The sequence below is a fragment of the Glossina fuscipes genome, unplaced genomic scaffold (genome assembly GCF_014805625.2).
Source record: "Glossina fuscipes isolate IAEA_lab_2018 unplaced genomic scaffold, Yale_Gfus_2 27, whole genome shotgun sequence".
Lineage (NCBI taxonomy): Eukaryota > Metazoa > Arthropoda > Insecta > Diptera > Glossinidae > Glossina > Glossina fuscipes.
In genome coordinates this window covers 2,328,718-2,345,443 of record NW_023998422.1, presented here as the reverse complement: position 1 = coordinate 2,345,443, position 16,726 = coordinate 2,328,718, and the positions used below count along the sequence as shown (strand labels likewise).

The window sequence follows — 16,726 nt, the reverse complement described above, 5'->3', positions numbered from 1 at the left end:
GCACGTGCCATCTTTTCATCGCACGCAATAGATTCTTCATTTCACGAGTTGTACGGCAGGTCGCGCGTCTAAGGCACTCAAATTCATTACTTCAATTCCCGTCAGTCACAAAATGTCGATTAAATTTAATACACTATTGTGTTTTAATCCAAGGACGAACGCTATTGTATTGGTTCGGCACGCTATTGTAATGGTGGCAGTTCCCATATAACGCCTAATTGTGTAAAGTCGATACATGGATAACTTAAATGGTGCGCCATGCCCAACTGCTTTAAAGTTAAATTCGTATCATTAACACCATTTAAAGAAGATGTCCTGGTTGTCCTCTTATTGTCTGAGTCAAAGTTTTGCAAACAGGTTTCCTTCTATATTAATTGCATCTCATCAAAATAATTTCCATTTAAGATCTTGGATCATCCCTGTCATATTATATGTTAATTATTATTTGTATAATTAACGCATATATTTCAAATGCAAAAACTAAACGAGCAGTAGATGCGCTTTAACATAAAAAAAACGTTCGCTGTTAACAATAATCCAATGCCGTCAGGAAAACTTCCAATAATAAAACAAGAAGGAACCATATAGCCGGGCAAGGTCGACTCTTAGATATCCTAAAGCAATTCGGCTAATACAGTTCTTTACTCGTTTTGGTAAAAGTTGCACATTATTTTCATGCATAGACCTGCTTTTCATGAAAGCCCAAGTATCCAAAAAAGCGAAGTACGTGGTCCAAATTCGGCAAGGTGGGTTTCTATGTCAATTCACTATTAAGAACTAGTTCGCACCAAGAAATATTATAAATTCGACCTTTTCATCATACAAAGATCCTGCTTTCGTAGGATCGGTTATAGGAAAGGAGGGTCAAAAAATTGCCATAGCCAAATCAAATATTTCATAAATAAGTAGAATGTCTAAATACTACTATAGAGCGAATTTTGTCGGCAAATTTGGAAAATTGCAAATTTTTTTTCAAAGAACGACTCTTCAAAATAGGTCGTTATTTGGGGAGTGGTTGAGAAAGTGGACCGATCCACATCATTTGCATTAGCGTTCGCCTTTGCACCAAATTTCATCAAAATATCTCAAAAATTGCGACCTTGCAAGTTGAAAACATATTTAAATGGACAGGCGCGCAGACGGACGGACAGGCTTAGAAACGTTTTCTGAATGGATCGGTATAATAAAAGGTGGGTCTATCTTAAGACTTTCTGCATGTTGCATACGTCCGCAACTGCACTGAATATACGCTGCACCGCAAGTGATGTAGTGTTTAAAAGAGTAAGTAGAAGTGTATTTCTCTCTCAACTGATGAGTAACGATTCTTCTTAATCCATGTACTGTGCTTTTTACCTGTTGTCCGCTTTGTCCGACCTTGAGTATATGTCTGAGAGTTTATCCTTAATTATTGGTTTAAAAGTCGTTAAGAAAAGAAAAAATTACATGTAAAAAGTGTTAAAACCTGTAAATCGGTATGCGTATATGTATTATATTTGGCATTGAAATCAGCAGAAGAAGAGGAACTTTAAAGGTAATCAACAACAATAAAAACGACGGTGTTACAGATACCTGAAGCAACTTTCAAAAGGCGTTTTCGGCATTTCGTTTTTTCTTTTTTCTTGGTCAACCGATGAAACTGTAACAACCGTAATAATTACACCTTAGTGGAGTCATGGTGTTTAAAAAAAAGACCGTTTCTACAAGTGTGCGTCTGTGTATCTGTTTGTATGCGATAACTTAATGCTTTAATATTAATTACGGGGTATCGAATGTTACCTTTTGATATTGTTTTAATTTATTATTATTATTATTATGTTGTTGTTGTTCTTGTTATGGTGTTAGTCAAGTATACAGATATCATAAAGTCACTTGAAATAGGTGAATAACACAAGCGTTCATTTTTGTAAGGGTAACATCCGTGCTTTGCAATAAAAACTCTTCTTCTACTTATATTGGTATTATGTAACAAATCCCTGGATATATGTGAAGCATTTTGTAGTATGTGGGCATATGTAGTCATATTACATTTCTTGCTGTTAATGCTTTTCATCTTCATCTTCATCTTCATCTTCTTTTATGGATACACAATAATATCTCTGCAAAGCAATTGCGCGAATGCGCAAGCAGTTACCTCCAGTATGATATGAAAAGTAAATTAGGTCAGTCGAGCAAAAGCGATAGCGATTGGCACACTAATAAAAGTGTTCAAAGAAACTGGTTCAAAATCGTCGACAATTACAGAGGCAATTACTGAGACATTGTTGGCTGCCAACCTACTACTATCAACCGCCATCAACCAGCAACCTAGTATCACTTGCAAAAGTGCCAGTTTATCAGCGGAATTGTGCACAATGCAGCATAACGCAACACATAACAACACATCGCATAGTAGTACAACAAGTGTAACAATTATATGTATGTTTATATGCGTTTTCATTACTTTCGATTTTTCATTCACTTGACGTTCACTTGTTCATGCATTTGGATATATGTTTGTCCGGTTGACGGCCGATTGTGTAGCCAAAGTCAGCATAACACAGTATATGTCACATTACATATGCTCACATGCATACAAGCGTACAATTTTTCTTGTTTTTCTCATTATTTTTGGCGGTTAAATAATCCGTCTTTACGGCTCACTATATGTTGGCTGGACAAACTATCTGACGGCCGTTAAATTAGTGCTATTGCATTTCGACTGCAAGCAATTTGCAAGTGCATCTGTGTATAATAATCATAGTACACCAGGTACCAGCAAGTACATTAACAGGATTTTCAAAAAAAAAAAAAAAAACAAAATCATTCGCTTGAGCCTACATGTTTATTCAAAAAATTATCGTCTTCTTACCACGACTTTGAATTATGCAATCAAATCCACAATTGGTGTAAACGAAAACAGCAAAACTGGCTTTTACTCATTAATGCTGACTTTTTTTCAATTTCTATATCCATTTTCATATCAGTCAATAACTTAGCAAATCACAGCAAATGGCAGTAGTGCAAAGATCACACGCTCGCCTGTATACCTTTTTTGACCATAAAAAGATGGAAACTCAGTTTTCTACATTTCAAAATTCTGGGAAAATTTCCCGACATTCATAGCAATTGTTGTTGGCTGAGATATGAAATTCATATTCAGCTTGTAATAACATGAGATAAAGCAAACGCGGTTACTAATTAAGTAGGATACCATCGAAATTATTTAAAGAAAAACAAGTAAAATCATTATAGTCTGGCAACGTCGACCTTTACATACCCTACTCCACTTTGCGGAGTGCAGTTATTCGCTCATATTGGTAGTAATACATCAAAAAGTACACATTACGTTCATGCAATGCCAGAAGAGAGTTTGCGTTTCGTGGTAGCGCCTATATATGTTGGGGACCAAAAAAAAAATACCCGTGTAATCCAAACTCACGACCGTAGATTTTTTTACTAAAACGCTACTACGAAATAATTTTTATCATAAAATATTAAAAATGAAGCCTTTTTCCGAAGAGTTTCATAAGTACTCATAAGATATCCTGTATGGCGTAAGGCCAAGAAATAAACCCATGTGGTTGCAATTAGGCCCAGTACATTTTTCTATTTATATACTATCATGAACAAATTTTCATCACAAAAAACTTAATGATTAGACTCTTTTGGCATAGAAGGGTTTACGTTTCATGACAATCCTTATATCCGATAGTATCCAAAAAATAGACCCACGTGATCCAAATTCGATAAGATGGATTTCTTTGTCAATTTCCTTTTATGAGCCAATTGTCACCATAAAATATTTCGACCTTACGATCGTTTTACTATATATAGCTTTAGTTTCCGTAGGAAGGCTTACACGAAAGGTAATTCAATAAATTGCTCAAGCCTGTCCAAAGTTTTCACACCAATTTAGAACGCCGAAATACCGACTGCCGAAAAGAATGACTTTTTAAACTAGGGTGTTATATGAGCAGTAGCCGAAAAAGTGGACCGATTCGAATGGTTTTCATTAGCGTTCGTCCTTGGGCCTAAACAAAATTTCATCAAACCGCCTCAAAAATTGAGAGCTGCGGCTTGAACACAAAATTGCATGCGTAGACCTAAGGTGGACAGTCGGACAGACAGATTAAGATCAATTCGTATTATGATTTTGAATCGATCGGTATAATAAAGATCGGGTCTATCTTAAGCCCTTCTTTGTGTTACATACGCCCGCACTAACTTAATATATCTTGTACCACAACTAGTTATAGGGCATAAATAAAAACTTTGCTTGCTACCCATACATTCTCATGGCATAGCTGGTTGCTTTCACAAATGAAGATATAACTACAAATTACTTGCAGAATCCATTTTCTTATTAAAAATTAAAAGAAAGAAAGAACCAGTGTGTACAGCGGAAGTTAGTCAATCTTCAAAAATCTTATAATATTTCAATATTGCATTGATTGTATGAATGTTGTGAACATTTATCTCATTAGTCTTGTGAACTATTAGTACGCTCAGTACGCACATAATGAAAATTCATGTTAATGCTTTGGCATTCATTCGCTATGGCGGTATTACAACAGAAACAAATGATTATTATCGATTTTGTTATTGGATTTATGAGTTGTAGTATAAAAACGATTCGCGTGCCTTTTCAGATTTATTTAAAATGTCTACGCGATTTTAATTTTTCAATAAATGGTAAAACCATTGCGTGATGCCATAAAAAATACCACAAACATAACAACTTCTTTAACCGCCAATACAATTATAATCGACACTATAACACTGTTTTTGATATGTATACTTGTCAAGGTCAAACGTGCAATATTTACCATATATGACGCAACCGGCCTAAGACTCAATAAAGAGAAATGTATTTTTGTTTTACTTCAAATCAAGTTTAAGTATAAGTTTTTTTTTTTTTTTGCAGAGGATAACATTAACTACAATTCGCTTTACATTATCTTCTTCTGCTTATTTTATATTATTTAAATAATTTTACTATCTCTTTACTTTTGACATTTTTAATAATTATTATTATTACTGCAGTGGTGTTGAAATTTAATATCCTCCTATGCCCTGGCAGAGTGCATCTATTATTCGGTCACTACCAGGTTATGAAATTTACTTTTCATTATGAAAAGTTTATCGTTCGAAGAAATCTTTGGCAATTCATCAATAATAATTAACGTATCGGCACAAAAATCTGCAATTAATATGTAATAAATCCTTCAAGAAATGAAGAGTGATTTTTTGCAATCAACACCTGTTTCTTTGGCTATCAGGCTTGACGTTGGAATTTGGCCGATCATAATTTCGGTCATTTTTAAAAGCGATGCATGTGCATTTAATTATTGTGCTATTTCTTGTAATAAAATCGAGAAGCAAGCATCGAAGAGTATATAATTTTAATAAGCAAAAGTTTCAGAGGTAATTTACCCAAGTCAATATCGGAGAGGATCACAATATTCTATCAAGGTGAAAAAGCGAAAAAATGTCGATATATGGAAGAGTTCAAAGTGTTTTCATAGACATAATTGATAATATTATTGCCATATAAGGGAGCATACATGACAATAACGCCGAATTGACGCATAGCATCGTTGCGGTAACATAGGACAACACAATTTTCCATTGGCATTGGTGCGTTCTATATACCAGTAACCGTATATCCATGGCTACCGTTAATTTTAGGCTTTTGAAGGTTGCAACCTAACACGCTGCACACAAATCGAGTCTTAAATATCAGTTTAGTTGTGATTAGCAATATAGTTTAGCGAATGAAACAAATACTAAGTTCATGTATACAGAGAGGCTTAAGTTTTTCTTTTTTTTAATATATCGATCGATTCAGACTCATTATCTAATCGATCTAAGACTGTCTGTCCGCCTGTCCATGTATTTTAGTGTTGAAGCTGCAGCTTGAAATTTTTGAGAGATTTTGATGAAACCTAGTACAAGGACGAACGCGGGTCGGTCGTATTCTGAAAAAAATAATTTTTCGACAAAACTGGCCGAGTAGTGGTATTTCGCCATTGTAAATTGGTTTGATTACTTTTGATTGGCTGAGGCAATTTTTTGAACCCCTCTCATATAACAGTTCCTATGAAAACTGAAGCTTTATATGGTAAAGAGGTCGAATTTCCAACATTTCATGATGAAAATTGGCTCATAATAGTAAATTGGCAAAGAAATCTACTTCACCAAATTTGGACTACGTAGATCTATTTTTTTGGATACCGCCGCTTATAAGGAATCTCATGAAACGTAAACCCTTAAACGCTAAAAAACCATAACTTGGATATTTTTTTGTGATGAAAATTTGCTCATGATTGTAGTTAAATATAAAAATTAAGTGGACCTAATTTCAACCACATGGGTCTATTTCTTCCGACACTCCTTACAAGATATCTTATCTTATCTAATAGGAGCGTTTCAGCAAAAAAAGTTGAGGATAGATATTACATAGGTCTATTTCATTTTAGACGTCCACTTATATAAGAGCTATCACGAAAAGCAAACTCTTATATGGAAAGAAAATTTAACCTTCTAATATGCGAGCTTTCATAAAAATTATGGACTTGCATGAAAATAATGTGTACTTTTTGGTGTACTGTTATCAAAACGTACGAATAGCTAGCTCCGCACGGTGAAGTCCTGTGGAGTACAGAATATTTGACGTCGTCCAAGTACTTGTTTTTTATATTGTACAACCAGTCACTTTATCGAGTATATTAAAACCGCTCGTAATATAGGGAGCTAGTTCTGGGATTTGAGCTTGAGCTGGGATTTTGTCATTCTTTGTAAATCTTCTTGACTTAATAACTAATCGGTTTAATAAATTATAAAGATTTTAACGGAGTAGTATAAGCCAAAAAAGGTGAGCCTCACTCTGATCAAATTGCTCATATGAAGCGTTCGCAACTCATACATGGAAACGATGGGCTAGTCCAGCTTTAACCAATAACACATAAAACTAAACCATATAAATTTTTTGTATCTTATGACAATAAATGACAATATAATATACCTACATGTGTAGGGTGTACATCATAATACTCAATAACCTGGCTTGTCTATCTTATGTGATAATATTCGGCATCTTTTAGTGACTTTCGTTAATTTGCTTTACGGACGCAGTAAAGCTATTTAATGCACTGCTTAATGCCTATCCAATACTTCAAAGCTAAACAGCGCACGTTTTCCGTTATTATTGATTGCTTAGAGTTATGATGATAAGAAAAGAGAGCTATAGGGTAAAAATAACAACAAAAACATATTGATCGTTCAATTTGTAATCAAATACCGCGAGAATAAGGAAATAAATTACTTTAGAGAACTAAATGCAAAGTCATACATTTAAGCACTGTTTATTGTTATTGTTTATTTTATCAGAGAGAAGAACTGGCTGTTAATCTGTTGGATTTTGACAAATAAAGATAAACAAGACTTTGCTTTTTTGTCGCGGCTTTTCATTGGATATACAGTCAAACCTGTTTTTGTGCGGTCTTTTTTTATGCGCTTTTTTTTGTGCGATTCTTTTTGTGCGAATCCTTTTTTTTGTGCGATTCTTTTTGTGCGATTTTTTTTTTGTGCGGTATATGAATATCGACACATTGAATTTCGCCGAGAGGTTAGGTCAATCTGAACTGTGTTGGCATCACTTTTTTTGCTATCAGTGTGTATGTACACATTGCAACAGCCATTTTCATACCTATTGCATCAGCCTATTTCATTAGACATGCTCAATGTTCCTATGCATATATGCATATATGCACCGGAATCTATTACAGCGGATAAGATATATGCAATATATATATATATATCCAAATTCTTGACTTTTAAAAATTTTAAATATTCTATTATTTTAAATTTGCTTATTAAAATTTTTATCATATTTAAAAGAAATAGGGACACATGTGTATGTTTTTCTTTAAAGGTCTTCGATTTTTTTAAATGTAATTTATTTATTTATTCAATAAAAACGCAGAAAAGTTAAAAACGACATGTGCTTTCCATTTCAACTTATATATAATATAACTTATATAGTATTAAAATTGTTACCAAATTTATTTATTAAGAATTATATAAATGTACAATTTAATAATTTAATATTGGCGTAAATTGCGAGAGAGTAGATATACAAAATTACAAAAAGGTAAGCACCCGCTGCTTTCTCGTTCTATAATAATAGTATCGTTGCATGCATTCATTGCTCTCTTAGACTCGTCGTTTTTTTTTTTTTGGTCCAAAAAATGCATTATTTGCTTTTATAACTAGAGACCGATTACATCATTTCAATTTACAACTTTGCAGCAAATTGGAATAGCATTTTCTTAAAATAGATAACAATTCTCAAAGAAGTTTGAAATTCCAAAAAGACCTTCGATTGTTTATATTTGGCTATCGCGACGTTTACAAACAGCTGACCAAACGACCGTCGTCGCAAAAACTTATCAACGACTACATGTTAACAAAAAATAAATCAACTGTAGTATCTTCAAGTGACGAAAGCGATTACGAACCAGTTCATCGCAAAAATATGCGCGTTTTGAACTACGACGAGTAGTATTGAATTATGTACATTTTGAAAATTTCTCCTTGTTTAAAATTAGAAATTAAAATTTTTTTAAATGTTTCAATGTGTAATTTAATTATTTATTTTGTTTGGAAAGCACTTTCTTGCTATTTCGTGAAGCTTTGACATATTTTCTAAGTGAGACTTTTTTTATGCGGTCCCTCTCTACCGCATAAAAAAAATTTTCTTTAATATGCTGTGAAAAATTATTTCTTATAGCTATTTATGAAGTTTCTGAATATTTTTTTTTTGTGCGGTTTTTTTTCTGCGGTCCCTATCTACCGCACAAAAACAGGTTTGCCTGTACATTATAGCAACGAAAATGATGGCAAGTCTTTCATAAAGCAAAAAAAAAAAAAAACGTTTATCAACTATCGGATTCGTGGCGAATAAAGCGAACAAGGTAACTTTCTTTCGGACATGATCACTGCGCTTATTATTGAAAGAAAATTTGCCTGAACTTATTAAACTCACTTGCCATTTATATCGCTGTCATAATCTCATATAACAAGCAAGATAAGCGAAATGTTTGAGCGTTTATAGTTAATAACGGACCATTAAACATTTGAATACAATATATATACATGCATATTTGAAAGAAAACCGACCTTACAATTATTATCGATGTATATATAAAAGGAAAACCAGTTTATTTTTATATCCGCAACAGTGACATTTTTAGCAAATATCATAAAAAGCTATTAACATTGGACCCATGGATAACAGAATTCACCAAATAAATGTAAGGCATACATTCATATGCCAAACAAGCGCAGCCTGTCTGCTTTTCTCAGCACATAGGCAAGCTATCGGAAAACCTGAACGAAAATATTTTCATGCTTTGGCTACCATCAGCTTAGGTTCGTTAATACATTCATTTCATTTGTCGTGATTGTACATTAAAGTTGGCCGCAATGCATATAAGGATATATGTTTACAGTTCCGAATTACTTAATAAGATTTATCTGTCTCTCAAGCTCTTCTTCTTAAAGTTTATCTAAAAGTTGGCGCATTACAAAAGCTGGACGGACAGACCAAGCAGAAAAAAAGCATTCAAAGCATTGTCGTTTTTAGTCTAAAAAGGGAAAATTGAACAAATTCTTATCAAGGCTGCGTAAAAATACAGCGCAAAAGCTTTACGTTGCCTCGATTTAAGATAAAATTCTTTTAGGATAGGTATCCGATATTCTCCCAGACGCTACTATAACGCTTATTATTGGTTTTGCATAAACGACTTTTTGCATTTATATACAATACATGCGGTGTTTTCCTTCTTTGCTTTGCAAACGTGACCTTAGTCACTTTGAATGCGACGCTGATCGATATGATGGTTATACCGGAAATTGTGTTTAATATGTGTTGGTAGATGTTGGCGGCGCATCATTATAAAAGTGCCATCAATACCAATTGCAGAAAATAAGGAAATTTATGTTTATGTAATCGAAAGATTGCTCATAAACTAGTAATAGCAACAACAACAACAACAGCAACACCTTTGTCGAAAACAAAAGGTTGCAAGCATTTTCTTAGCTGCACTTGTTAGCTGTTACGTATGTGCTTACATCTTATTGGATGCTGTAAATGTAAACAGTAACCATCCTTTCCGTAGATAAAAGAGTTGCACATTCCCACACATACATATAATATGAAGTGAAAATATGTGCATCGTTCATTTAATTTATTTTAAATGAATGCATGTTGACAATTTAAACAGTTGCGTGTATATAATAAAGTCAAACGGACGTTAAAGCATCAAGCCGCCTGTACAAAAATAATATAAGAAATTAATTAGCAGCTGCAGTAAACGTAAATATCGTGTTCCTGCGTGTATAAAATATATATTTATATATATATGTATGCATGTATATATATGTGAAAGAAAAAAAGATGGACAAAAAGAAGGAACTGCTTCAGCACAAGCAACACAAAGCATATAACACGTTATACTCTTACAATCCGTTAGCTGTATGCACGATATACGGTTTTTCTGGTTTGTTTTGTTGCCAATTGCTGTGACATACTGCCTTTTTCACGCATGCTTCACTTACCACACGGGCAAACAATTCGAATCACTTATCACACAAATATACATATATAACTAACATTACATAGGAAGTTATTTAAAATTCCGTAAAAAGTAATAATATGACATGCAAGCACTATTCATGCCTTCTTCTTGATTCACACCAAATGAAAATGAAAATGAAACATAAGCCTTGCTTTGAATTTGTGTTCCCCAACATTAAAAATGAAGTAAACTTAAGGGGAACTTCAAAAAAAGAAAGGGAGTCCGATCATTATAATCGAGCAAGGCCAACAACCACATTTCCCAATACAACTTTTCAACTATTCCATATAATGGCAGACTTTTCATATCAGATCGACCCCCAAATTCTAACCTAACATAATCAATATTTAGTTAAATAATTATTCTTATCAAACATTTTATTATTTTTGACAAACATATTCGTGATAAAGTACTAAACATTAGGGTTTCTTGCCATGTACAAGCTTGCTTCTCATAGAAACCCTTATTTGGCGCGGGCCCCGAAAAAAAGAAGTTATTTTTTATATCAAATCACACTATATAGACCAAAAAGTAGATATTTTTTTGTTTATAGGGAGGCTTAATTTCGTGAGAGGGCTTTTCTAAAATCTTATACATCCGTTTAGAGTGCGTCAACGATTAGCGATTTTTGACGATAAATTTTGAAAATTAACCATTAGCGATATTTTAGCATATAATGTTAGGACATTAGGACGTTAATTTTCACACAACCTCTACATTTGAAAATTATAAAGAAATGGGAAATACCAGCGTATATAACGATTAAATTTGATACGTTAGACCTTTCTCTACTTAGAGTAACAGCTTTCATGATAAGCACAGTAATCATGAAACGCTCAAAGTTCTTTTTCTTCTAAATTCATTATTTTTGTTGTTTATTTAAAGAAATCTGCTGCCGAGGCCCACTAAACACCTTTAGAATCTTACGATCTTGCTGCTTCGTCGTATCCCAATTGTCGATTTTGGTTCGAATGGTTTAAAAGTGGCGATAAAAATTGACTGAAAATACCATTTCTTGCCCACTTCTTGCAAGAATGGTCCAGGATATACTGTTGCCTCTCGAAGGGGAAATTCTGCCACAAGCAGCATACCCACTGGGCATATCGCTTCTTGATTACCACTTAGTCCGATCGATACGGTATGGCTTGGCTGGCACGTGGATCTGCAAAGTTGAAGAAGTGCAAAAATGGGTTGGTGGGTGGATTACTGCCAAATCAATATAAGTTCTGCCGACATGATATGTCGCCAAAATATTATAAAATGTTGTACAAAATTATGGAAACTATTTTGTCTAATCTATGTTGTACCAATTGCCCAAAATAATTGCCTTTTAGAAGTGAAAAAACTATCAAAATGAACCCGATATCCTAAAAGTTGTTCAAAATAAGACATTGTGCAGGGAGTGATCGTAAATATAGTTTGATTTAATTCATTTGCAATAGTGTTCGACGTCAAAATATCACAGAAAAATTTGCCACCTTCACTTTAAGACAATACATCATCACTAGGGACACAGAGGAGCAGTCGGATAGACAAGCCTAGATCGATTCATATGGTGCATCTGAATTACATGGTATGCTAAAAAGTAACTCTATCTTAACTCCTTCTGGGTTTTCTATATATCCGCACAAACTTAATACGCTCTTTACCACAACTAGGGAATATTTGTTTGCTTTCTTTACGTTCTTATGGCGTAGCTGGCCGTGACTAGGAAAATTCCCTTGAGCAGCTGATTAGGCAAAGTATCGCGAATTATAACTCAATGGTCATGGGTTCAAATCTTAACTGCGATAGAGTTTTCAATGCAGGCGAGCATATGCTCTAAGTTATCCGCAGCCTTGAAATCCATACTTTGTAAATTTTTTTACAAAATATATCGATAATAAACAAATAAATATAAATAATATATATATATAAATATTAAGAGAAGTTGTAACTTTTTTCTGAACAATCCACTCTGAAAATTTCCCATACGCACGCATGAAAGCGGTGATCGTCAGCGAGAATGAAAGCAGGGAAAAGCGGAAAGCGTGTGATCGCAGGCTGGGAGATATATAGTTAAGTGTTACTCCATTACCTATCGAACATTCACTATAGTTGCGGTGATGCGACAATTGTAATTAAAGCAGGTGTTCCAACCTAACCACATGGGCCATGCTGTAGTTACACATTTCCGGCTATTTGTAGGTAATCCAAACAAATTATAATTGGACTTCTCAGTACTGAACACAGAAATGTTATGCAATGTAATGCAGAAAACGGGGTTAAAATAATATAATATGAAGTGTAATATTAGATAAACAGTGTTTAAATTTGAAACCTTTGTTTCTTTTTCTACCTTTTTTTTTTTTGCTTCTTTTGTTAGCGTACATACAGAACCAAGCGACAATTTGGAAAAAGTTTAACAGGTTTTAGGGATGCGCGGCTGCATTATGTTCGTGTGTATTGTTTTCTATATGCTTAATTTTTATTCCCATGCCTGAAAATTATATAAATTTTTATAAGGATACAGATAGGTGGAGTTTATATTATTTTTAAGACGAATATTAAGCAAAGGAAAAGAGATATATTTATTAAGCAAATTTTTTGTTTTTGATTTTCTTTTCAGATGCCACGAAAGTGCAAAAGCAGTTCCCTTTATCGATAATTAAATGTTTTGTGATTCTCCGTAAAATTGGTTTACCGTTAATACTGTATCGGGATCTTTTTCCATTTCCATTTTCAGAAGGGGCAATTTCCTATTGATGCATGGTGTGCTTGTTTCAACAGCATTTTTAAGAAACTCCCCTAATTCGGGTGTCGTAGTCTCGGTTTTTAATGAATTTCTATTGGGTGTATCACAGAATTCATTGGGTGATCTAAAATTCAATTTTGGGTTTAATGCCAACAAGCGACTTTTACGAAACATCATTGGAACATTCAAAGTCGAATGCCCGGTGTTTAAATGTTGGCATGTATTTTGAGATTTTAAAAAGGTTTGTTTCGAGAGCCAACAATATATCATCGGTCTGTTGACATAAAAATTGCTTTGAATTATCTTGAGTAGGAACCCATTCACTTTTCTCTTCTTCAACTTTTATATTCGATTTTTTCTCATCTATTGACAAGTTTCTGCTACAACTGGGGTAATCTCCTTCTTCTTTCCTGCTTGTTTTCAGACAGCATACTTTGATTTTTAGAAATAACTTTAATTTTTATACGAACCAAATTATCCTCAATATCACCATCACTTTTACTTTGATGAAATCTGTTTAGGAAGCCTTCCACGCGTTTTTTTCCGGCGTTTTTTGTCGGCTTGTGCACTGCTCTTTGCCACTTTTTTAAATTTGAATTCCTTGCGATCTTTTGTACCTTTCTTTCCAGTTTCATAGTCTTTTTCTGGTTGTGGTTGTTCTAAACTTGGATTCCATACTTTTATTCGATATCCGAGCTTTTATATCTTTTAATTCAGTTTCATAATCCGTGTCCTGCAAATCGTCTTGAAATTCTCTTCGAATATTTTGTATGGATATTTTGCGTTCTTCCGATATGGAGATTTTTTTACCATTCGCTCTTTGAAAACCTGCAAAAATAAAAAAAAAATTATAAAAATAAGCATCAAAAAAGGGTGAGGAATCCATCCATAACTTGGGTTATCTGCTTATTTGGTTGAAACTTAGATATTTTGGGAAAGTTATTATTTTTATTATTATTGATCTTCTCGTTTTGATCTAAGATTTCTTGTGTGCTAATGGAGGAAAAAAAGGCATCGTCATCTTCATCCCAATCATCATTTTTACTTACCCCAGTTTTACACTGATTAGATGGCACTAAAGCTGAAAAATTTTGGATTAACTTAAACATTGTCTCTTCACAAATTTTAAAAACAACTTATTTTCATTTACAGTGTACGTGTCGTCTTTCTCGATATCTTCGTAACAACGATCTGAAGCTTTTCCTAAGAAGAATGTACAAAGTTAGACTTGTTAAAAAAAAGCCTATAAAGAGCCACTTACTTTCTGTTTCTGGCGTAGAATCGTATGACATTTTAGAATTCAAAAAATGCTTATCATGCAACAATGAACATGTATTCATATTCTCATTGCCATCAATAGCGGCCTTGAATTTTTCCTCCAAATTTGATTTCGCCTGTTCTTTAAATTCACGGACGCTTTGGTTTCTATCGTAATATAAATAAAGGACTCCGTTCCAAATTTTTTAATGTTCTCTCAGGCGATGCTATAGGACTGTTAAAAGGCGTTGTAGAAAAGTCCTCAAATATTATGTCTACTATTGTCTTATTGTTCTGGTCACCAAAAGCTCTTTCTGGTGCGTATATATTGTTTACTTCTTTGCTTGATTCAATGTTTTCATCCATTTTCAAAACTGATTTGTAATTCTAAAAAAAAGCAAACTTATCAATAAGTGAATAAACGATTTAAAAAAAAAATTGTTTTCTTACTTGACAGTTGAACACAATTTTTAAAATTCTTGTTCTTGCTTGCATAATCTTTACAATTCTTCCTCTTACTCACATAATTTAAAATTCCTGTTATTGCGCTGCTCACACAATTTTTACAATGAAATACTTTACTGAATAAGCTTTAAATTGCATTCTAGATACACTTTTCAGTACATCTACTATGTTACGACTTATCTTATAATTTACAAGAGTGACGGGCAAAGTGAAGCTTCATTGTGCAAAATCTCCCTAAAATTCTTGCTATGTGGCAGCTCGATTGCAACTTTACGTTCCGTAATAAGTTTAACTTGTTGCGTTGACATCATTGTTAATTTCACAATCTGCATTCGGAACAATATGGAATTGAACTGATAGTATTTCAGAGAAAGAAAATTTTTAATTAAAATTGCTACGCTATAGCTGGACGGCAAGTCACTGATTTCAATCGCGAATTAATTATCAAAGTAAATAGGTTTAATTTCCCAAACTTTATAAAAAGATTTGTATTATAGCGGTTATCGAAGAAAATTAAAATATGAATAATTTGTGTGGTTTACGACTATCCACTGTGGGTATGGTGGTTGGCTGGCTAAATTTGGTGGGAGGACTGTTGTCCACGATTTTGCTATCTATAGGCCTTACGCGCCTAGATGATATTGTGGACGCCATCTATAAAAGTATTGGTCCTGACTCGGATCTCGATTCTGTTGATATACGCCTAAGTATAAAGGAAAGCATATGGGTCGATGGGCATTAAGTCAATAACAAGAATTTCTTTTGTTTGTTTTACAGTTGTGCTTATTGCAATAAGCGTATATTTGACAACCAGTTTGGCCAATGTGATTGCCTCTATGTTACTAATCATTGGCACTGTTAAGGTAAGCGGAAATAATGATGTTTAGAATAATTTATTGATTGCAATTTTGATAATAGGAACGCCACCTACTATTAGCTCCTTGGCTTATCAACGCATATATATTTATTTTCTTCAACGCCGTGAATTTTGTATATATGATTTTTGTGAGCATATTTAAAGATGTGCCCGTGGGTGTAGCTATACCAACATTACTATATACTGGCATAAGCCTCGGTGAGTCGTTACAATTTCCATATAAATAGTGTGATAGTAAAACTATCAGCGTTATGTTGTTCTTATTGTTGTGTGTGTACCTATACTTTTAGTTATCCAAATCGTTATCTGGAATGCGATTTATTCTCTGTATAAGCAAATACGTGCCAATCGTGATCAACAGCAGCGCTTGTTAACTGCGCCAACTACTTTGCCCGATTACACTCGATTACCTTACGAAGTTAAATAAATTAAAAGTGATATCGAAAAAGCACCCCATATCCATTATCAATATTTGTTTACAATTTTTTTTAAATAGAAGAAAAAATCCCCGAAAAACAAAACGATAGGTACAAAATTTTCTATTAACAATTAAAAAATTTCAATGTTTACAGATGGACATTTTATATGCAGAACATATTTATACAAAATATATTTTGGTTAAAATAATAAAGATTTATTTCATTATCTAAAATACCACAATAGACGATTATAGCTAATTTCACTCTGTGTCAAGCACTACTTGGATTTTGCATGTAAAGTGACCAATGCGACGATCATAAGAAATCTGTTAATAAATATATTAAAAAATTCCAG

At 33.5% G+C, this 16,726-nt stretch overlaps 1 protein-coding gene across 1 annotated transcript; it reads left to right on the top strand.

Moving 5' to 3' along the window:
* The first annotated feature begins 15,400 nt into the window (after positions 1-15,400).
* On the top strand, positions 15,401-16,498 carry LOC119635878. Its single transcript, XM_038030896.1, has 4 exons — positions 15,401-15,782; positions 15,853-15,938; positions 15,994-16,150; positions 16,243-16,498. The coding sequence occupies exons 1-4, from the start codon at positions 15,596-15,598 to the stop codon at positions 16,377-16,379; spliced, it is 567 nt and encodes a 188-aa protein (XP_037886824.1). The 5' UTR covers positions 15,401-15,595; the 3' UTR covers positions 16,380-16,498.
* The last annotated feature ends 228 nt before the right edge of the window (positions 16,499-16,726 follow it).